Source organism: Diadema antillarum, unplaced genomic scaffold, assembly GCF_040938485.1.
Source record: "Diadema antillarum isolate AM-2024a unplaced genomic scaffold, OU_Dant_1.0 seq00002035_RagTag, whole genome shotgun sequence".
Taxonomy (NCBI): domain Eukaryota; kingdom Metazoa; phylum Echinodermata; class Echinoidea; order Diadematoida; family Diadematidae; genus Diadema; species Diadema antillarum.
Genome location: NW_027272687.1, coordinates 264,152 through 287,900, shown reverse-complemented (window position 1 = coordinate 287,900; position 23,749 = coordinate 264,152). Strand labels below are relative to the sequence as shown.

Below are 23,749 nucleotides of genomic sequence, written 5' to 3'. Positions count from 1 at the left end.
TGTACTGCCCGCAATTTAGAGCACACATGTTAGGCATTAGTGTTGTGTTTCTTTTGGAGCACATTACCCCACAAGTTCTTATCCCTTATTTGTCATAGACTTGAGTTCAAACTGACTAACTTGTCTGTTGCTTCTCCTCCTCCTCCTCTTCCTTTCTATCACTTTCCTTTACGTCTTTTTTTTCTTCCTTGCCTGTCTCTCCCTACTCTGTCTTTGCGCATTATCTCTTCCTCTTTCTTCTCTTCCACTTTTTCTCCATCCTCTCTTCGTCTTCCTCCTTCCCGTCTTCCTTCATCTCTTCTTTCTCATCCTTTAACCTCCTCCAACAACCCTCCTCCTCCCCTCTTCTTCTCTTCCTCCTCCTTTTCTTCCTTTTCCTCTTTCCTTTCCTCTTCTTCCTCCTCCTTGTCCTCTTTCTACTCCTTCTCTTCATCCTCCATCTCCTCTTTTCCTTCCTTCTTTTCTTTCTTTCTTCTCCCTCCACCTCTGCCTCCTCCTCCATAACCTTCCTTCCTCTCTACCACCTTTTTTTCTTCTTCTTCCTAATTTGTGTCTTCCTCTTCCTCCTCCTCTTCCTGTACCCTTACTTCTTTTCCTGTACATATTCATTTTACATCTCCCCTCACCACCTCCTCCCATCTCCTTATGCCCTTCTTCTCCTGCTGGTGATGTCCAAATTTAGGCTTTCATCTTTTTCCTGTCTAGGCAGGAGACACAACATGACCTGACCCTCCCGAGCCGAATGACCCAACTTGATCTCGAGCCCAGTGTCAGCTATCATTGCAAACATGATGGAACATGAGCTTCCCAGATAACAAGCATACTCGTGGTGATAGGGGCAAAATGCAAGATCCACAAGAGATTGTGTCATCTGTTTCTAGCACTCCCGCCCAGCTGGTTGTGATCACAGATTTGTCTCTTCTATCATCTTCTTCCTGTGTGTGTTTGTCTGTATGTATGTATGCGTGTGTGTGCGTGCATGTGCGTGTGTGCATGTGTGTGTGTGTCTGTGTGTGTTGTATTGTGTGTGAGAGCATATTTGTGATATTAATAGCATTTGGAAATTGGGCATGCACTCAAACTTCAGGAATAAACTAATCTGTCCATGATGTATGTCTGCCCTGATTGAAAGGAGCAGGAAAATCTGCTCCAAGATCAAGGATGGTGGCTTCAAAATCAAAGTCAGCGAAGGAAATGTTGCACTGATGACCGCCTTCTTATCTGTGCTACCTGGTAATGGACTTATTCCTGACACAGTTCGTTCTCGTAGTGTCGTCAAAGTTTACTGGTGATCCAATAACCTAGTTTTTTTTTCTCTCTCTTTCTGTTGTTTTTTTCCCCTTGCATAACATTACCAGTGTTAGTTAGGTAGTAGTCTGTTTCTTCTGAGCTAATTTCATGTTTGCTTTCCAAATATGACTGCTCAGGAGCTTTACATTTAATTGTTTCCTTCCCCCAAACAAATCCCAAGTCACACTACACTTTGTCTGATGCTCTCCACACGCAGACGTTTCAGTCTCGTTCTCGGTGAACCGTTAACGACTGGAACAAATTCATAAAGTTCAACGTGATGATTCATGGAAAATGTGTGTCTTTTTCGTGTGTCTTTTAACTGAACGTATGCCTTCCTGAACTTTTATATAGACACTTGCTAAATTAGTGATCATGTTTTAATCATGTCTATGCCTAGCAATATATGGTATTAAGATTGCATAACGATTTATTGTCATGATCATTGATTGATTCTCACGTGTATTTAGTTGATTTGCTGTAAGAAATGTTGAGTTAGCCTAGCAATGCCTGTTTAGCTGTGAAGCCTTGATTACTGCTCAAATTACTAAAATGTACCTGGTAGTTCTGCTTGTGCTGTAATTACGAGGCATCAATCTTTCTGGTCTAATAATGTCACTCATATCCTTGTCTTACCTTCTGTTCCTCCCCCTGTCCAGGTCTAGCAGAGTTAGGCACAGTATGCGACCCTCTCAGGAGCTGCTCTATTGTGGAGGACAATGGTCTCAGCGCAGCCTTCACCATGGCCCATGAGCTGGGACACGTGTAAGTAGAGTTCGGTCTTCAATTCCGCAAAAATTTCGGCAGGATTAGGGCCAGCCTGTGTTTCCAAGCCCCAGATTGTAGACTTGTCAGGCAGATGTCTTTCAAGAGAAACTGCCTATGCTTGATTTAGAATGTTTTTATAAATCCCTGCATATGTTATTTGATTATGCAGCCATGTGCAATGAACTTTAATACAGAAAACCTGATTAATACACTCATCAAAGCTTCCAACATGGATGTAGGTATGAGGAACAACATATCTTGACTTATGTTACCAGCAACCTTAGCATGATTAAACACAGGTTAGCAAGTATTTGTGCGAGATCTTGTGCATCCGTGTCATGCACATTGTGTGTTGTATTGATCCAACAATTTAAAAGGAAACTTTAGAGAAGTTGGTTTTAGGGAAGATTCTCCCAAACTGTCTCTGCCTGGGTTTCAAGGGGAACAAATAATTCCCTCTTCCACCATGCATTCTTTGAGATATTTCCCCAAGACATGGATTCAGAAACATGATATAGTTGCAGCTTCCATAGCACCAACCAGTAACCCTTGGGATTAAATCTTGTTGCTTTGGTAGCAATGACTGCGATCAAGAAAATTCTCTTTTTTCACAATAGGTCATTTAGGATTCTGTCATTTTCCAGTATTTTTCTTGAAGAGTACATGGTTTCGTGGATTTCTAAGATCTGCACTTCCATCTTTTCTGATGCTTTCGAAGTCGGGACGTTTCTAGCACAAAAGATCTACTGAAAAATGAGGCAAGGTTAACCTGTAGCTTGTTCTCCTTAATGCTGCTCCATTAATCATTTTTTTTGGGGGGGGGGGGGGGGAAATGGGGGGTTGTGATGTGTTGGGACACCAGGGGCCCAACCTGTGCCGTGTGGTGCCGCCGCAAACTTGCCGCAAACTTAAGCAACGAACCTTCGATAGGCGACGTCCAGATTAGGACCCTGACATGGCTATTTCCTTGGGCGGCTCTGCAAGTTTCAGCGAGGATTTGGCATGCCCATTGGGCAGGGATTTGTTGGAAATTGTCAAGTTTAGTTGCGCTGATCCCACTAATCAGTCATCTCTTGAGGCAGACAGGAGGGTTTTCACTGATCCCACCTACTACGGTTTCGGTTTGGAAACTGACAAGAAAACAAAAAGAAGAGTAGATCAAAAGAATAAAATTTGAGGGGGAATTCATGTCCAGTATGAACCACTGTGACCACTGCCTGGACAACAGGGAGCTGTGAAGTAGGTCAAGGGGTCTCAGGTCTGCAGCCTGCCCTGTTGGTCCAGATGCCTCGTGTTTTGTGGTGTATATTTAAGGAACCCTGCAAAAACTCTGGTTTACATAGTTAGTCCAGCTTCTGGGCCATAGGGACTTCTCAAATAAGAGGGGAAAAATGAGGGAAAAACAAGGGAAAATTTTTTCTAAAAGTCAAGACAGTATGCCGTGTACCAAGACCATAGAAGGCCGTAAGTTCATGTAGATTTGTGTACAGAAGCTCAGACCCACTGACTTGATCCTGATAATCTAAAACAAGTATGCTGTAACGAAGAGTGACCTGTTTTTGTGTCAAACTGCAGCGTGACCCAAATGTACTGCATTTGCCAACACGAGTGAGGCATCGTAGCTGTACAAGGGCAACTGAGCTATTGAGACGCTTGCGATTCTAGTACAGTCCGACCTCTCCTATATCTCATTTATCCGGATCTCTTTATTATCCAGATGCGATCTGAGCATTATTTTTTTTTTCTTTCAATCTAATAATTTAGGGGAAAAGGGGAATTTAAAACTCAAACTAAATTCAGACTCAAACTCACATGATTTCCATATTAGTCCCAACATAAATAACGTTCATTCACATCAAATTTTCATCTAAATAACATGCATTCAGACATTCACTACCCACAAATCATTGCAACAACATGGACAGAAAACTTTTCATTAAATCAGGGCACGGTATTCAGAACACAGACCAGCTGACAAGGACATGACATGTTTACGCAAAATTGATACATGTCGGACATGTCCGGATAGGAGAGGTCGGACTGTATATAGTTTAATTTTTCAAAGGGGAACGAGAGAAGATTAAAAGAAATTAAAAAAAAACACAATAAACCTCCAAAATATTTCAGTAGTTTTGCTCAAGACTCATCGTGACTTTGTTCTCAGTATTGTGATGACATGAATGTTATCATGTCTGACATGAACAGTGAAGACTGTTCAAATATTGCAGCGTGTTCTAGATAGGACGCTTGGCCGATTTATGGTTTGCTTTGTGATAAAACCTCACTCGGGCTGTGGGCCTGGAGCGTTAAACAAGGTTGGATGACAATGTGCTGCAATCTCACCCAGAGGCTATAATTAGAAGCAATTTTCAAGGTTAACATACTTTTTTTCTTTCTTTTTTTTTTAGTGGGAGTTTGTGTGTAGTTGCCTGATTGCATTGGCAGATGACAGCAATGACAACAGAACATCGCATATGAAAACATGACATATTTTTATGCCAACCATTGTACTGAAACACTTTTGTGCTACCAATAATAAGTTAGGGAGAAAAACGTAACTGAATGATTGCTTCCTTTGCATTTTGCGTGAACAGGTTGATTATTGTAAATGTTAATTTAAATAGTTTAAACTATGTCTGGTGGCTTCAGGAAACCGCACAGACAGGGAATGGGTGTTTGGGTACTGTATTTAGTGGCTAGTGACTCATGTATTTGTCCTTTTGTTTACAGAGCTGAGATACAAGGCCATTCATTGGAACTCACCAAATAACCATTTTCTTGCAACTACTGAACTGTTTATTGACTTTTTATGACCACTATCGCATCTCTCACAACCAATATCAGTGAGTCAGTGTTTGGTATTGTAAGAAAAGGGGGGGGGGGGTGGGGGAGGAGAAGATGAAATCTGGAAGTAAAGGTCTGAAACTTATGATTGGCCGTTTGCAGATTGGAAGAAATGATAAATGCCTAACAGACTGAAGAAAACTTGAGCCATCAATTGTGTCACCACATTTGCCCATTGAGGGTCTCACAATACCTGTCATGGAAGGAGAAAAAAAAAATGTTGCCGCTTCATCACTTTGATATGACAGTAATCTTCCCAGCAATTTAGATTTTAATATGAGTCATCCAGAAAGAAATAGGACCAAAAACAAAGACAAAACACCAAACAGATCTAAGTGGGAAGTTGGTAAACATAATTTAGGCTTAATGTGTTTTGATGCCATTGTTACGGTACGTGCTGGCATCATACACGCTCCCCTGACTCTTCCGATTTTACCTGAACTAGTTTCCATAGACCACAGACTTTCAGGCAGACAGACAGGTCGGGCATGCCTATAAAGGACACTGTTACATTACCAGTCAAGGCTCTGCCAGCACGTGCCAACCAACAGCCTCATCCTGAGCTCTCCTGGGGCCACCGAGCATCCACACACCAGTATAATGCCCTCCTCGCTCCATCCTTGATACCATTCCACTTTGATGTCATCCCCCATCCAACAGGAGGTGTTAAAAATCATGCTATTGAGTGATGACAAGGATTAGTATAAAGAAAGAGAGAGAGAGAAAAAAGCACATCTTACTTCAGTGTTTTTGCCTAAGTGCTAATCCTCGTGAGGTCAAACATTTCTCCTCATCCAAGGGTGCATACGTGCCAGAAGTCCAGTACAATCCCAGGATTGTTATTGAGCTAATTTGGCTCTTGTTAGTACGCTATTAACTCTTAACGTGCCATGGTCGCCGAACGGCGACCTTAGTCCTGACGTGCCATGGTCGCCGATCGGCGACCAAGAAGAGCGCAAAAAACATTGGTCATTTAAGTTCTTGTGGTACCAAAACGCGTTACAACAATAAACTGCCATTTACATGTACTGGTAACTGATTAGCATATCCATCGTTTCCACTAAAAATATGAGTATGCTTACATTGAAAAATTTTGAGTAAATGCGTGATTTTTCAGCTAGATCTATTTTTTCGCGTCGGGAAAATCCGCAGAGAGCGCACCCTCTGCGAGATGTGTGTAGATCAAATGTCTCATTGATAAATCACACGTGTGTATGCTACTGAATCTGCGTGTGTTGTCTATGTGTTTCCACTCGCATTGTTCTGCTTGGGCGCTCTCCTGCGGGAGCGGCTTTCATTTTGTCCCTAAAAGATGGTAAAGCTTTCGTTCGTCGGTCAAGTCTTTCATCCTTTTGTCTTGGACAGTGAACTTCACTAATCGTCCCCTCGCTAGCTTATACAAAAGAAGAACACGCTTTTGTTCTTGTCTATGTACATGTACAGTGGACGGAAAGTAGACCTGTAAACCAAGGAATTGCACAAGCACAAACTCCTCACGTACAAAGCTAAGGCCTGCCGATTTCAATAGAGTACGCCCGGCCGTAGTAGAGACAAAAGAAGGATTAGTGGGTGCTTCCTTCTCAAGTGGACAAAAGACACTCTTCCAGGACTCGACGCGGGATTTACTTGAGTTTCAAATACAGGATCTGGGACTAAATGACACAGATTTGGGAATGAATTACCGAGGCAGAAAATGAAATTGAAAAGACAAATTGAACTGCCAATATCTTTGGAATTATACAACGCTGGAAGACAAATTTGTTATCATTTGAAAGAGGAAATGTAGCTCTAAAACTTTCTCACAGAGTCAAGGGAGCGTTCTATTGAAGAAAAGTCATGCCTGACTCTTTCTTTCCATACTACACAAAAAAATGTAATTATTTTTTTAATGATGTCGATTATTTCTTCAATATTTCAGGTTCAGATAAATATTACAGCTAACTGGCTACATGACACGAAAGAACAATTATTTCTTGATATTTGTTGTGAAGAACCCAATTCAAAACAGACAATAGTTTCAAAGATATGGCAGTTTTAAATTACATTGTCAATCCAGTTCGCAAACTTTCTGGCGTTGGGTAAAAACGTCTGGCACGTTAGGGGTTTTGGGTCTGGCACATTAAGAGTTAATGAGACAAGGAAGGAGAAAAAAAAGTGTTTTGTCATGATGCCAACTTCAACACTAGAGCTAATCTGCTTTATAAAGCTACTGTTTTTATAAAGATGTATGATAGAAGGTTGGGGGGGTGGGGGCGAATAGGGAAAAAAAAGAAATTAAAACAGAGACTCCAACTCTCCTGTTTTCGACGGGAGATCTCCCGCCGAAAGCCCATTTTTGCAAAATCTCCGGTTCTCCCGCTTGAGATCTAATTTCTCCCGCCCTGGCTCTGTGTCTCCCGCTTGAAATGATTTCTTACTTAGTGTCATCATATGTTGCAAAATAAGCCTTAGATAGCACGAGAGAGCATCTAGAACCCTAGACCCTAAACCCGGCCGCAAGGAACTTCGCGCTCGTGATGTGCGCTTTGGGCACATCAAGTTGGAGTCTCCCGTTTGGTAGGGGTTGCAGGCGGGAGAATCTCCAGCTCAGAAGGTGCTTGGGGTTGGAGTCTCTGTTAAGATGTAGAAAAAGGGAGAAGAACAAGGAGAAATTTTGCTGTTCTTACATTTGCTCAGTAAGTAGGCAGGCTATGGCAGTGAACATGAGGCCAAATATATGCCAGTACCTTATTTAGCCAATGAAAGTGTACTGCACTCCTTGTATTGTCGTTAAGAGTTATTAATAGTATGCCTCAGACGGGACATTATATCATCTCAGTGAATTTGGCCCTGGGTGAGGTAGGAAGGCAGCCATTTTTAATAACTATCTGTGGTTGCACTGTCTGTTAACTCTGAGTGACCTGTATCACTTTGGTCATGTCCAGTAGCACTTTTTCAGACCACAGAGGCAAACCTAGTGGGACATGGTCAGGGGTCCTGTCGTGGTTAGTCCACCCGTAATTCTGCCAAGTGATGACCCTGATGGGTGCATGACTTTGAACTCCGAAACTTGGCCCAAATCAGTCTTGTTTTGTTCCTGCAAAACTAAATTTGACAGTGATGTGTGTGTTTGTTTACCGCATGGTTCTACCATGGGGGTTGATGGTGGAAGCGCATCCAGACGAGCGTAATGAAGTGTCACCTGATTTGTGAGGAGACGATGTCAGAGCTCATTGCGTCAACAGACACTCATCAGGGATTGGATTCAGAAAGGGTGACTAGCTTCGTCCAGTCATTAGCACCCCAAGCATAAATATCATCTTCTTGTGACCTCATTGTTAGAGGATGACAGACTTCTGGCAAAGGCTCATGCCTCTTGAGTTTGATCACGTGATTAACATCAGCTTGAAGTGAATATATATCAACATTACATAACTAGAACAATCTTTGCTCCATTTGGAGCTCTCTTGCTTGAAGTATGAAAGACTCTGATAAACATCTGTTGGCAATGACAGAGATCATGTGACTAGTACTCTGCTAAATGTTTCAAGCACAAATTGATGCTAAAGATGATAACTCTGTTTTACCCCATGACAGAGAGTTAGTTGTCACGTTCTTGGCCGATCATTAAGCCTGTGCACTTATCAAAAAGTCCTCGGCACAATTTTCAGCAGGGCAATTTTGTAACCAATCCAGCGGAATAGGAACCCAAAACTGCAATTAGGGAGAAATTTTGGGAAGTAATTTCGGGGGGATGCTGTTACGGCAGTCCAAACATTCTGTCCGCATTGCATTACCTGTTCGCATTGCGTCCGATAGGAATGGCCATCCACCCCTCCGCTGTGAGGCGATAAAAGATCCCTCTTCTTCCCAGCAGACCTCCGAAGGAGCGCACCACCCCAGGGTATTTTTGCCCTTAATGTGAGTCAACATGAGGACAGCGAGACCGGTCCCGATTTCCACTTGAAGGGGAGAGTTAGACTTGGTTTAAGCTTTCAAATCCTCCACTGAGCTGGAGTTTTCTTTGCTATTAAGAGGGGCCCCAGTGCATCAGCATCATCTGGAAGTTGGGAGAAAGAATCGTGGGAGAGCTAGGAGACGAGATTGGCTGGGGCTCGCGAGGATGCAGTCATCGATGAACCGGGATGGGGCTGTAGACTGGATGTGTAGATGTGGCTTGGAAGTTGCAAGCATTAGGTCTTCTTTCATTCTGAACAGCTGTTTGTTGAAATTGGAGTGCAGAGTGGACTTACTATCGGTCTAATTATGATCTGATGATATTCCACGTATTAGATGGCAAAACAAAGATCAACAGACCCTGAAACATCCAAATAAGGAATTGTGTACATTACAAGACAGTATTGATCAATCAATTTAGCACAAAACACGATTTCCAATAATTGATATTAACCTGTTGAGGACAGGCTGATTTTGCTACAACACGCATTTATTTCTCATAGACATCTGCCCAAGTATACTCGGGACTCGTCCTCAACGGGTTAATGTAATAGATTAATGTAATACCTTGATGCTGTGAACAGCTCCTTGCCCTTTTCCTTCACTGAGTTGTACTATTTATCCTAGCTCTGGGAAAAGTGCAACCTGAGAGTCATGAAATGCAGTCTATTCATGTGATTTCTTGGAAATTCTTTTTTTTTAAAAACCAACTGTGTTAAATTTCCGAATTCACTTGAGCTGCAGTCTTAGGTCACACAAGGGTCATGCACCTTGTAGCATGGTATAAACTCCCAAATGGTTTGAATGCATAAAACTGCTAGAAGGTAGAGAACATGTTAGGTTTCCTTACTTTTTGTCTCCGAAACATACTGAGCCTCTCAAAGTTCAATGGACAAAAACAGTGAATATGAGGAGTTGCATTAATATGATATTTTGTCAGATTTGACGTGTTTGACTGATGAGACAAGTTATGACAATTGAGCCGTAATCGGTCTGGAAGTAAAGAATTATGGGAGTGGGAAGTGGAGAGTCCCCGGCCGACGGGCCAGCCAGCAGTGTCCTCCCGCAACTCCCAGGGTCGCCGTGTCTAGACCCTGTGTGGAGCACACACCGCACACCTTCTGTCCCTCGACAGTCTGGCCGGCCGCGGCATTCAGGAAACCCTCGGTTACCACCATTGTTTCCTCTTCGTGTTGTCACTGACAACAGGAAAAGAATGCAAATGAGATGTTTTGCAAACACTGTGTCCCAGAGGGAATCCGTTCCATTCTCCCGAGATCACTTAGGTGTCCCCCCTCATATTTGTCAAAGAAAAAAGGAGAATTTATCTAATTTTGAACTTACTAGGTTCTACGGGGTATGCAGGACTTTTTTCTTTATTTACTCAATGCTTAAAGGAGGAGACTACAGATATTTTGATTTGGAAAACATATTAAGTCTGCCTCAAATCAAGACTGTGATAATCCATATTTATTTTTGTAATCAATGGTAACATGGATTTAGATTAGAAAATAAAAGTGAGCAGAGCAGTAGATTTTCATTCATTTTGCCTCCTGCATTTTTCATTTTATGTCTGATTCTCTATTCAGGCCTATTCTAATAGTTTTGCCATGATATACATGTGTATATTATCTAAGGATAAAATGTATGTTTCAGGATTGTATGAAAATTTAAATTTGCAGCAACTTTGAAAATTCTGACATATCATGCAATCTCTTTTGTCACTGAAAGTGTTATTAGCTTACTTTTTCCCAAGCCCTGCCATAAATGAGTAAGAATCAGATAAATCATTTATGTAAATTAACAGATTTCTTTTCAATTTATTTATTTTTTATTTTTTAAATCAAATCGATACTATACTTTGGGAGCATATATGTGTTGTTTCTTCTTTGTCATTTGTTATTTGCCGTCAGTTTTGCGTGCAGTGACCTCTGACCTCGGTGGTCGAACTGTTTATTTCAGGGGAACATAAGGAATTAGGGGCATGATGGGATACATCACCCCCATCCCCTTCATCCTGTCCAACACACGACCTTTGCTTGACCTGGTTCTTGGTCTAGTACATCATAAGTTACTTTCAGACGACAAGCCCTAACCTTGAGGTTAGGAAACCTCGAGGTTAAACTCCTGCCCCTTTGAGTGCGTTGATTTTTGTGTCCACGCGGTGCTTTACTACGAGTGGGGACCTCCCCCCCCCCCCCCCCCCCCCCCCCGGCTCGTGGTTAGCGTGCTAACCCTGAGATATCTCATGGCTCTTAACATCGAGCTAACCTCGAGGTTAGCTAACTACGAGTGCGTCTACACGGTCCCTAACTACAAGCTTAACCTCGAGGTTAAGGCTTGTCGTCTGAACATAACTACAGACATCGCAGTTGGCTGATGAAAGGGGGGGGGGGGGGATGAAAGGAAGACCGAAAGGGGGAAAAGGTAGGGGAGTCACTGGAGAGAGTTTGCACAGCCAGAGATGCTTGGTCTCATCTTGGTCACATCTTGGTCTCATCTTGGTCACATCTTGGTCACATCTTGGTCTCATCTTGGTCACATCTTGGTCGCATCTTGGTCATATCTTGGTCATATCTTGGTTACTTCTTGATCACCTCTTTGGTCACCCCTTGGTCTCCTCTTCATGGGGGTCATTCTTTTATTACCCTCTGTCAAAGGCCCTACCGCTGTAGTGATTGCAAGTGGAGCAAGCAGAGGGTCATCATGCATGACTAATCAAACCACTGGCAAGTGCCAAGACCCAACGAGAGGGTCAAGATTTCCTTACCCCTATGAATTACCATGTTTTGCTATCAGCATTTGGTAGTAAAATCACAAACAGTCAGCAGAGTGCCATCTGGAGATGCTCATGCATAGATGTTTTGTGATGATGGCTGATGGGGCAAATTGAGCAATTTCATTTGTCAAAGTGACTAAAAATGGTATTTTGTGGCTGAATCATTTGGTAGGAATGGTATGCATTAATCTTCTCCCAGTCATAAATTATGAATTACCAGTCACTGATTTCAAAAGGTCCTCACATTGACACACTTGGCTTTGGCTCTCCAGGGGGGTGGGTCATCTCCCTTGGGTCTCTAGCCCTCTACTCCTGATTGTCAGTGCTAACGACATTATGAGATTCTTTGAAAAATGCTTAAACTGTTTTAGCTGCTGTCAAGTATCAAACTTATTACAAAATATCATATCCTGAATCGTTTCACTTGTTGGCCTCTACCCTGCACTAGTCTTTCCTTTTGTTCCATTTTTTTTTTTTTGTGCTCATTTTTTTCTTTGGTTTTCCGTTAGGGGGTGGTAGGAATCAGGATGTTCATTTTAATTTTTAGGTCTCAAGGAGAAAGCATTTGGATATTCGTGGTCATACTATAAGTCACAGGGCTTTCAAGCAATGTTCAGAAATTAGTGGTACATTGTTATATATTTTCTTTTACCTTACAAAGATGCATGTAGATATCCTTTGTCAATGTCATTACAATACAGCAATCAATGTATAGCAGTTTTGATCAAAACCTTGCTTATCACCCCAGATTTATGAACCTGTTGTTTGCTCTGTTAATGACAAATGAAACATTCTACTAATATCATTTATGCGAATGTAATCTTGCGTGGTAATCTGCGCAACAAATTTGGGTCACAAATTGCCGTCAGTCATCTTGGAGAATGTTCAGTCTTGTAGAAAGACCCCCCCCCCCCCCTCCACCACCTTTTTGTGATTGTTATCTCTGAATAGGCAACTGTGCTTTTCAGCCTCTGTGCATTTGATATTGGAGCTACCGTTTTGCTGACAATGGAACATTCCATCCCTAGCTTTACTATTGAAAGAAATGCGTTTGGAAAAAAAAATATGATCATTATCTTGATGGAGTGCAACAATATTCATTCTTCGATATGTATTTTGCTATTGGTGTGTGTGTGTGTATGCATGTGTTTGTGTGTGTGTGTGTGTGGGGGGGGGGGGGGGGGGGTAGTGCAGTATTCAAATTTCCAACCCTCTGTGTTTGGGAACAGTGTTGAAGAACATTGACTGGGGCCATATTTTGCAGTCTGCAGTCTTATTTGTACCACACAGAATTTCGTCAATGTAACAGTAGTGAACCTACCCAATATCTAGGCATCAGAGTTACGAGATGTTGCACAGACAGAGGAAAATATACATGTAGATGGTAGTCACGTTACATAGAGAATAATCTTTCAAATACTAACTAGGTCAATATATTTGATTATTTTTAAAGACATTAACATCTTTATATGAGAAGTGTCTTTGTCCCTTGACATAGACTACTGCTGTATACAGAGTAGAAAGTATTACAGATTAGTAAAAAAAAACTTCTGTAAAAGCCTTTATATGACTTAAGAAACAACTTGCTGGTTCTTTTCTTGAAGGTGAAATCCACATGCATCTAACCTAGCTTAAGACTCTTTTACTCACAGACTTGATCAAGAAAAAATTGTCCATGTATGAGGATTTTGAAAAAAAAACTTTTTTTCCCCCCTTGCTCACAACCCCGGGTATTATCACTTTGTATGGGTAATTGTATTTTTGAAGCTCTCTCGCCACTCGGAGATTGGCTGGCGAGCGAGAGCGCGGAGAGGTGAGGAGCGGGACACCCAAGTGTCGCAAACGTCATCCTGAAACTATTCTGTAACGAAGAAATCCTGAAAATGTGGCATCAATTTATGGGTGTAAGTGACTTCAATTATCACCCCATAGCTCTCTATCTCGCTGGTTCTTCCCTCTCCTCCCCCCCCCCCCCCACCCCCTTCACTCGTCTGTAAGTCATTCAGGCCTGACTTTGGCTACAGGTCTTAGCAGATTTCGGCTCGAGAAAATTGCGGCACCAGATTGTAACTTGATGGTGCCATCCATTCTCAGAGAACCAAAATTAAATGTTGTAGGAAGTGCCTCTACTTTGTTTTTGTTTGAATTTCACCCTTAATGGGAGGCTTTGAGAAAGCATTCAAAATTCTGTTAAGATGGTAATGGGAGGAAATGAATGATGTCTCTGACATCCTGTAAAAACTTATTTTTGTACGACAAAAGAGCTGTTTCCTTTCCTCCTCTCCACCCCCTCCCCCCGTAAAATCAACCCTGGTTCCCCATGGCTCAGCTTTGTACTGAAGCTAGATGCGGTGGACAAAAGAAAAAGATATCTGCAGACCCATTCTTTGTTTCTGTCTTCTTCAAATACAGTTGCAGTTGATAATTGTGACCTTTTTAGATATGTGTGGTTGCTATAGCAACCCAATTTAAACATGAAAACACAGCAAAGTCAATGCGTCCGTTCTACAGTTACAACGGGGACAGCTTTGATAGATATATGTGCCGAAAATGTGCTCCTGACGGAGCGTCTGACACGTTCCGGCTCCTGGAGAAGGGGAGGGGTGGCGGGGATGGCAAAACACACAAGTATCTCCTTTCAATATTTATGCTGTTTGTCAACTTTTTTTTCCCTTGTTGCCAAAAATTGTTGCCAAAATAGCAATGTTTTGATTGTCCATGAGTGAGAGATGTAGTCAGGATCATGTTGGTATAACCTTGGGCTCCAGTCAGGTCAAATACAGAGTGGAAGAGACCAAAAAGAAGAGATGGTCGCAATGGCTGTTACCATCCACATGCAGAGAGCTGAAGTTAAAAGACTTCTCTAATTCTTCCTTATGCAGATCAAGGGTATGGCCACTCCCAGATGGGGGAGTCATGCATATTGTATATACACCGTATATTTTGCAAGTCTATCTTTTTTTTATAGCAAATTGAGACTTCTGAACAGTTTCGTGAGTGGTTAAATTCACGATTGTGGAGTACAGTACTGAATGGAGAAATGTACTGTATACGCCATATATTTCGCGAGTCTAAATTTTCGCGAATCGGGAATTCCCAACGTTTTCGCAAGTGGTTAAATTCGCGATCATGGAGTCCTGTACTGAACGGGAAAATGTACATGCATACGTCACATCCACATCGGGATCAGAGTCAATATTTTTCGCGTGTCTTTATTTTCACGAATAGCACCTGACTCGCGAAATTCGCGAAAATAAAAACCTCGCGAAATATTCGGCGTATACAGTATGCATGCATGTCACAGTCATGGTGGGATCAGAGTTAACATTTTTGTGTGATTTTAAATTTGCAAATAGCACTTTACACGCGAAATTTGCAAAAATCAAAACCTCATGAAATATTTGCTGTATGCAGTTAATGACTTCCTGTGCGTGAGTGGTCGTTATTGTCTTTCATTCAGGAGTAGGATTTGAATTACTACGCTTCTTAGCTGGATTCTTCTTTTCTTGAGGATGTGTGTTGTTGTGTCGTGGAAAGGAAGTAAACTATACTTTATGTCTAAATTCATACCACATGGCATATTAATGTGGTATTGTACAATTGGCAGATGCAATGTTGCTGCTGATTCTAAGCTAGTGTAACTGTATGTATGTTTGAACCAGCAGGTCACATATATCTGTGCTAATCTGCTACACCTAAATATTTGGAAAACACCGGTTTAATTGAGCAACAGCAGGCATGCTGCCCTGAATGCCTGAGTTGACACTGTGGAGGAGGGAAGTGTAGAATAAAAGCCCAAACCAGAGAATGGTATACTATTGGTATCATGTGCCAGTAAATTTGGTTTCAATCACCCTAGGTCAAGTGCATGCCTATTTTGTACAGTACCTAACTGGCTGTTAAGTCCAGACTCCGGGGCTGTTAATGGGTTTGTTGGCCTCGTAAATATCTGACTTTCGAAACTTCTGAATCCTCCCGGACAGTTTTGATAGGGAGAGTACATCTAGAGGCAGACTGATGAGCATTAGTTGTTTGTTTAGACTTTACCAGCACTCAGCAACTGTTAAAACAGAAAATAACTACAGCCATGTTGAAACCACTTGTCATTTCTACTTGCCAGTTTGTTTTTGTTTTTGTTTTTTGCTTTGGAATGTATGGACTAAAGTGGCAATAGCACTTTTTACTCTGCAGTTATTCTCTATCTGTGACAGTTTTTGCCCCCCCCCCTTCCCAATAACATTTACTATCATACCTTAAGCAGGATTTAAAAAAAAAACTAACACCACCAGAAGGATTCATACATTGAAAGTTAGAAAGTGTAGAGTTAGACAGACTTCCGTGATATGTGTGGCAATTTAGTGCTGCAGTTTTCTGTGAGTCCAAATTGACATATTTCTTTACTACACCATGTGCTACGCATCAGCTATTTGGATGAAAACTGGTATTTTCATTGGATTATTATAATTTTTTTTTGGGGGGGGGGGGGGCGGGTGGGGGTAATATTTTGTTTGGTAGACTGCATGTCTCATCTCTTCATTTATTTCTACCGTTAGAATTTTAGCCCCTTTGTTATTTCTTATGTAGTAATGCAATCTTCTTTTTGCTACATTCACACTGGTATAAAACAGCGTACCTGTGGAAAACATTGAAAAACCATGGAACTTTAATAACATTTTTACCTGATACAGAAAAATCATGGAAAGAGAAACATTTAGAATATATCATGAACCCTGACTTTTGTCCAGTTTTATTCTCAAATGTTAGGTTTGCATATTTTCACATGAATCATATAGTCTTCATATTCTTTTTATTCTGCACTCCCAAGTTTATATGACACCACTGGGAAAAAAAAAAAAAGGTCATGATCTTCAAAAATCTTACTAGTGACAATTAATGGAAAAGTCACGGAAGTTAATACCTTTCGCAGAAGGTCTAGAAACTGTGCCTAACTTTATAGGTATTATATGCTACAGTCAGTCTATGGGCAAAGTGTGATTAAAACACACAAAAAAGGACATTAAAGGGATTGTATAGTTTTGGTTGAGACCTAATTTCAGGTTTCTAACATTTTTTGGTGAGATAATGAAAAACCTCTAATAAAATATGAAAGAGCATGTAATTCTACGAGGAATTCAGCATTTATTTGATGAAAATTGGTTTTGAAATGGCTGAGATATCCAAAATAGAGTAATTCTAATAAAGTGTGGGACCCACACTTTATCACGATTGCTTTGTTTTACTTTGTTTTTGGATGTTTCAGTCATTCCATCAAATTCCATCAAATAAACTTTGAATTCCTCTTATTAAAAATGGTATGCTCTGCACTATATCATAAGTGTTTTCTTGGTATCTTGCAAAAATCTAAAAGCCAAATTTTCATCTCCACCAATACTGTACTATCCCTTTAAATGTAATTGTTTTCCTGTTAAAATGGAAAAAGGGAAAGCCAGGATGGAGTCATGAAAGTGACATTGTCTTCCCAAGATGAAAGAAACTGAGGCCGTTTCTTTCTTGCCCCCCATAACTACATCTTAATCATTCATTACGAGGAGGTTGTTCAGATCAGATTTCATGTTAGGCGACACCGAACAGCATTAGCTCCATGCTGACTCAGACTGCACAGAGCAGATCGCTGGCGATGCAATGGTAAGGGGAATCTGCCTAATGAAAGATGAGATCAATGGGGTGAAAAGAGGGGTGGGGGATCGATGAGGGGGGCAAGAATTGCACCAAGATGTTTCAGTGATGCTGGTCTCGTAACGTGGGAGAGAAGAGCTGTCCACATTAATAATATGTTACCATGTGATTCCCACTCTGGGGTCTCCCCTTACCAGAGTTCTTTGACTTTTCACCAACAGTAGCAGTCATGAACCACTAATTAGGCATCCATAATCCCATCAAGCTAACAGTGTTGAGAGTGGATTTGCATAGTGGTAATCTCAAAGTTGGATTTAGTTTGGATGTATAAAGATGTCAACATGTCTTAGGGATGTCCTCACTTACATTTGTATTTCTCCAACACTTCATGTTCCAAGCCATATATGTATTCTCACATTGTTTTATGAAACATGAAACAATGAGTGAGTGAAAGGGTGAGTTGGCTCAGTTGGTAGTGCGTCTGCCTCACGATTACTCGGCTCGGGTTCAAACCCGAGTCTGGACTGAGCAATGTTGTGTGTAAGCATACCGTTCCATCTAGCAAGAGACAAAACACTCTGTCCCTCGGATAGGACATAAAATGGAGGTCCCGTGTATGAGAGAGTAACAACTCATGCACGTAAAAGATCCCGCTTCATTCATTCATCACAAAGAGCAGGATGTTTAACCCGGTGAAGTGGTCCCACCTCACATCCAACTGGACCCCATGGAAGACCAGCTTAACGTAGCTGAATATGGGCTATCCAGCCATCTTCTCAGATGGAAATGAACAAACAGACAAACAAACCTTAATAACACTGCTTAGTTACATTTGATAACCTTCATTTGTGATGTTCAAATCATTCTGATTTCTCACAACTTTTTCATTTTCCTTCTTCCCTGTCCTCAGATTCAACATGCTGCATGATAGCAACTTTAAATGCCAAGATTTTGAAGACACGCGTGCAAGAAATTATGCCGTGATGGCGCCGACCCTCAACTACTACACTACGCCGTGGCAGTGGTCCAAGTGCAGTCGCAACCAGCTCACGGAATTCTTGGAGTAAGATGACGTTCTCTGTGACACAAATAGCCCAGTGTTTGTAACCTGTAACGCAATTTGTGTGTAATCATTTTCTTCGGGTAGGATGTTTTTCCTGGCCGGCATCCAGTGATCTCATGCAAACAGCAGAAATGTATAAAAAGGATATGTTGACTTTTAGCTTTGGCTAAGTAACAAGTGCAGGCCTTCCATGGTTGAATTGAGATTGAGCTCAAATTTCAAAACAGGTTTATGTCACGAGCCTGTTTCAGACCCATATGTTGACAGTCACTGTATCTTGACTTTTGTGATATGCTCTGAAAAGGAATGCATGGCAATGTGCAATGGTATGTGGGCAATGTTTGTCCATTTATATACCGGTACATCTATACAGATATCTAGCTATATATCTGCATAGTTAGCTTACAATGTAATTTGCCTTTTCCCTAGTTTAGATATGCAAGAATTCATTATTGATATTTACATTAGATTAGTAACATGCGTATTTCTTGCTTTACATTAATCAATTTACTCACTCATATATCGAGTTAGTCAGTTTTTCATTTATCCTTTCTTGCTTTTGTTTCGTGGGTTATTTATCTACCTGTTTGTCTCTTACATCTCTACAAAATATTGTGGGAATATATTTCAGAGCTTTCCTCCCCTTTTAGTTTGGCAATTCTATAAGGACAGATAAGAGTAGATAGACAATGCTCACTGTATAGGAAATATTCAATTCTTGCCCTACTTCTAACTGTAAAGTTTGCCGACTCTGTTTTCAATAGATGCTCCAATAGTACATTAACGCCACGGGGAAACAATGTCAAAACCTGACATAGTATCATGACAAGAACAAATTTAGGATGTGGGGTGGGGAGAAAATGGTATACGAAAAAAATGGTCTCGATGATAAATCACTTATGTCCAGTGGCAAGAAAAATGTTCCTTCATGGAGCTTAAAGCCTTCTATAACAACTAGTTATACTTTTTGTTGCCAATCTGCAGTGCAGTGCAACTTATATGGGAATATGTCTTTCTCCTCCTACAGACAATAATATTTGTATAACAGTTCGATGGCGAACAAATTTGAGTCTTTGATGCCCAATGAGGGCATGATTATTCCCATCCGGTGTGAATACAACGTAACCCATATATTCCTATTTTTCATGCCAGCTGCTTTCAGCAAATAGAATTATGGATAGGCACTGGGGCATGCCTTGGGTTCGGTTGTAATCCCTCGACAAACTGTGCCTGCTCTCGTAATGTTGAACAAAGTTTTTCATGCTGAAGCAGAAAAGAAGAGGAAAGAAAATAGACATGAAAAGAATAGAATGGCATAGAGAGAAACAAAGTAGGAGAGATAGATAGACAGAAAAGAAGAAGAAATATATGGAAAGAGGATAAGAAAGAGGAAGAGAGGAATATATATATAGATAGAGAGAGCAGAGGAGAGAAAAAGAGGAAATATGAAGTAGGTGTTACTCGTGTGTGTTGTCTATGGCACCAGGCCAAGTCAAACACTCATTGTCACTATTAGTGCTACTCAGGGTAATGTTGATTGTTGGTTGAAAAGCAATCCAAGAGCGGCTAGACCTTTTCAGAAGGTCTCGCAACTGCTTCTGAGCTCGCCCCCACTGTGGCAGTTAGCCCGAGCTGCGGGCCGTGAAGATGAAACAAGCGCCATCTGATGAGAGGAAAATCATTTCCTAGCATTGATGGAGCCTACATATACTTGAAGCAAGTTTTCATCAAATAGAGGGCAAGACCTTGTATGTATTTTGCCCACTCCAGTGTCTATCTTTCCATTTATCTAATGTTTATGTGCATGTATGTTTGTATTTGTCTACATACATATATGTATATATATGTTTTAATATTTGTGTAGGTATAACATTTATATATGTATTGTATTATGAGTATATACAAATGCAGATATACACACAATAACATTAAATAGATGGAAAGACATAAATATATATGCATACTGTGTATATGTATGTATATATGAGATACATGAGATACGTAAGATATGAATATACATAGGCTTTATGTGTGTATATATATTTGAATCTGCACACACTTATGTGAGAGATTTTCCTAATTGACAGATTTTCACATGCACTTAAAAATGTGGGGGCTTGACGTGCCTGCGTAGACCAGTGCATTGATATAAATGGATGGGGGCCGGATGGAGAATAGAAGGGGAAGGATGTGATTTCAAAGAGATTTCTCCCACTCACCTGTTTTCTGACTCACATGTGGTTTGGTTTGACAGAGAGCTGAGAAAAACAAAAGAGATGAGTGATTATGTCTCACAGGATCTAATATCGTTTTATCATCTCTGGTGAAGTTCTGCGGAGGAGTGCTAGCTGTTTTGTTTCTGCTTCGTTTTCAGTGCGTATTAGATTCACTCCTAGGCACTCGCTCTGTGATGATTAGCACCGAGCGTGAGCGGAAACACCGAGTTGTAAAATCCACTGGTGCGTCACCCCACCGTCTAATGTTTTGCTGGTGAAAATTTGAATGGATCCCACCGGCTTATGTTTCATGTCATCGAAGGAGATTCACCCCGGAGACTGGTGTGGAAGTGTGCAGAAGATAGAGGGCAGAAATAGAAAGAGAAAGATAGGGAAATGGAAACTTCCAACAGACATGAAATTGTGTCGCCTGGTGTTTGACGATAACAATAGCATGGATAAATCTTGTCCCCCCATCCCCTCCCCTCCCCTCCTGTATCCCGTTGCCCCTCTGTACTGTATTCTACGCCCATACAACTTATGGTTCAAATTACGCTGTGGCAACCAACAAGACACACTGTAATTTTTGAATCACTTATGGATACTACAAGCCCAGCTTGTTTTCCCCACATCCTTACATCTAGTGTCGGGTATTTTGACTCTAAAGGACACTGGTATTGGTTGGCAAGGGTTGCTTCACCGTAAAAAAAAAAAGAGCGTTGCACGAGGTTGCACCCTTGCTGCATCATCTATGTCTCCATCTTTTTTCCCTTTCTTTCTGCCTTCTTTCCCTCTTTTGGCCCAACCTTCCTTGAAATATAAGACCAATCTGTGGAGGATATTGTGACACAATGTCTGCCGGTTACTGGAGTCAATTTTTGTAGCCATAAACATAGTGATGGGCATTGTAGCGTTTCCCTCCCATAGGCCCAATCTCTCCATCAATGACCCAGTTCTAGCCAAGAATGTGACAGTGACCTTGACGTGTGCTTAGTGAAAGAAGGTACCACAACTCTTGACTTTGTCTTGCCCACAAACCAGCGGCCTCAGTGTTATAAGCCTGTACTCCCCATCATATTACCCTTCATTCTACCTGCTCCAATTTGTACCATTAGCTGTGCAGCCTGACACTCGTTCGTCCCTGCTTATGCCTTGCAAACATACTTTTCAATCTTATTTTTTATGCTGTAGTTGGTGCCAGGAATTGCCCTATTCTCCAGAGTTTACCAAATAATTGCTATGTAGTCATTTGTATGATCTCACAGTGAGTTCGAATGCATTTTGTTGTTGTTGTTTTTATTTGATTCTCTCTCAGTAGTGTTCCCCAGTATTTATTTAGGTTGTAATGGCATGGAGCAAAGATATATAATCTTTGAAATCAATCTAAGCAGAATGTTGTTGTTTTTTTCACAATATGCAAGAATTCAACTGTTAGTTGGAAGGAGAGGGGTTTGTAAATGCATATTGTAGGCAGAGAACTGTGTGTGTTACTCCTTCTGGTAGTGTAAGAGTTAAGTGGCAGGCCGAGGTAACCAAACATGTTTTCTAGTACTTGCCATCCCTAGGGGCCTAGAAGACTGAATAGGAAGAATCTCTCTTACATTCTTCACCCCTGGCTTGAAAATCAAAACCAGAAATTCATTTCTGACTGGTCTATATGGGTGGGCAGACAGCTAGACACGGGGAGTTTAGGAGGTGAGATTGTACGTTGATCTCCTGCCTGATCCTGCCTTGTCCACATAGAATGGTGGCTGTGTTCATATTGTGTATTGAGGGAAGTTTTTCTGTGCGTGTGTGTGTGTGTGTGTGTGTGTGTGTGTGTGTGTGTTGTTTTTTTTTTAGGGAGGGGGAGGGGGAGAAATTGTGTCTTCCACATCGTCTGTTTGATAGCAATCACAACATTCAGCTCTATCCGATGCAGCTGAGAAGAGGATCGCATGTCACAGGTGATGTTCAAACTATTTGACATGACATTGACTATCCATCGAATGGGACTAAGAGAATTGCCCACCTCACGAATAGAATGTGCGGATGGTGTAACACCCGCATCTGCTTGTAAGACCTTCTTATCAGTGCATTGAAAACAAGCTTGCTAGCTAGACTGTCTAACATTGCATAATTGTGTGGAGTCCAATGATGGGGCATTTTTCTTTTACATCTGTTTAAAGTTCCTTTCTTATGTCTAACCCCTCCCCTTTTTTGAGAGAGAGAGAAAGGGGAGAACAAGAGAAAAAAGGAGATGTAACTCTAATTGCACCATGATACATGTGCAATTTTAGATGTAAATACGCTAATTTTAGTGAATCACTGAGAGACTCCAAGCAGCCGTGTGATTAAAACAAATATGAAATTAAACAATTGTCTGTTGTTTGGGGTGATTAAAAGCTAGCACAAAGCATAGGTGTTCTCAAAACAACAGCAGAACAAATCCGATCTTTGTCAGTCTGACTGACGGGAGAACATCAAATCGTTGATTCATGTCTCACATAACTCAGCGAATGCATTTATCTGTTGGCAATGTTAATCGCCCTGGGACTCCTGTGCCCTTGTTAATTTCAAATACAAAGTCAATTTGTTTGGAGGCTGCCCCCATTGTGAGTAATTGTTCCCACCAGAGCTCTGTGACCCTGCCAGAACATAGTAGGCCATCAGTCAAGGCATACGGGAGCACAGGGGTCCATTGTAGTAAACCCTGTTCGGGAGTGTGCGAGCCCATTAATGGCAGGCAAGTGGCTGATGTTGCAGGAAATCCGATTTGCATTGAACTTTTTTTTCTCATGTCCCGTGGGTCCCAGGAATTTATGAATGTGCACAAGGAGCGTGCATTAATTGCATATTCAAGTCTAGATGATACATTATGTAAGCCCCTTGTTTAATGTTCATGTGAGATTTTACTTTCCTCTGGCTCTTCCATTAAGTTGTTCCCCCCCCCCCCCCACATCTTCTTAATCTGACTTGCGTTGTTTTGAAGATAGGAATCAGCTTTAGGGGCTGATTTCACCAGAGATCTAGGTCTTTGTGACTGATAGTGACCTCTTTTCTCCAAGATGACGCTGTGTCTGGATGAGATGGGTGTGAAAAAAAGGGGGGGGGGTCTGACTAACCTCTCTCAAAGAAAACACTCCAGGGGAATAATGTCACTGCTTTGTAGGGATGTGATGTTATTTGAATATGCAGATAAGTTTTCTATTTTATGTAGTTATAATTTTTATTGTA

The 23,749-nt window shown here is 41.3% G+C and overlaps 1 protein-coding gene across 1 annotated transcript in view; it reads left to right on the top strand.

The window, feature by feature from the left end:
* The first annotated feature begins 1,964 nt into the window (after positions 1–1,964).
* The window catches only part of LOC139713694 (A disintegrin and metalloproteinase with thrombospondin motifs 9-like), a 90,696-nt gene continuing 68,911 nt past the window's right edge, over positions 1,965–23,749 (top strand). Inside the window, exons 1-2 of the mRNA XM_071625399.1 lie at positions 1,965–2,055; positions 18,165–18,317. Of these exons, the coding sequence (XP_071481500.1) occupies positions 2,033–2,055; positions 18,165–18,317 (176 nt within the window). The 5' untranslated portion in view covers positions 1,965–2,032. The remainder of the gene's footprint in view (positions 2,056–18,164; positions 18,318–23,749) is intronic.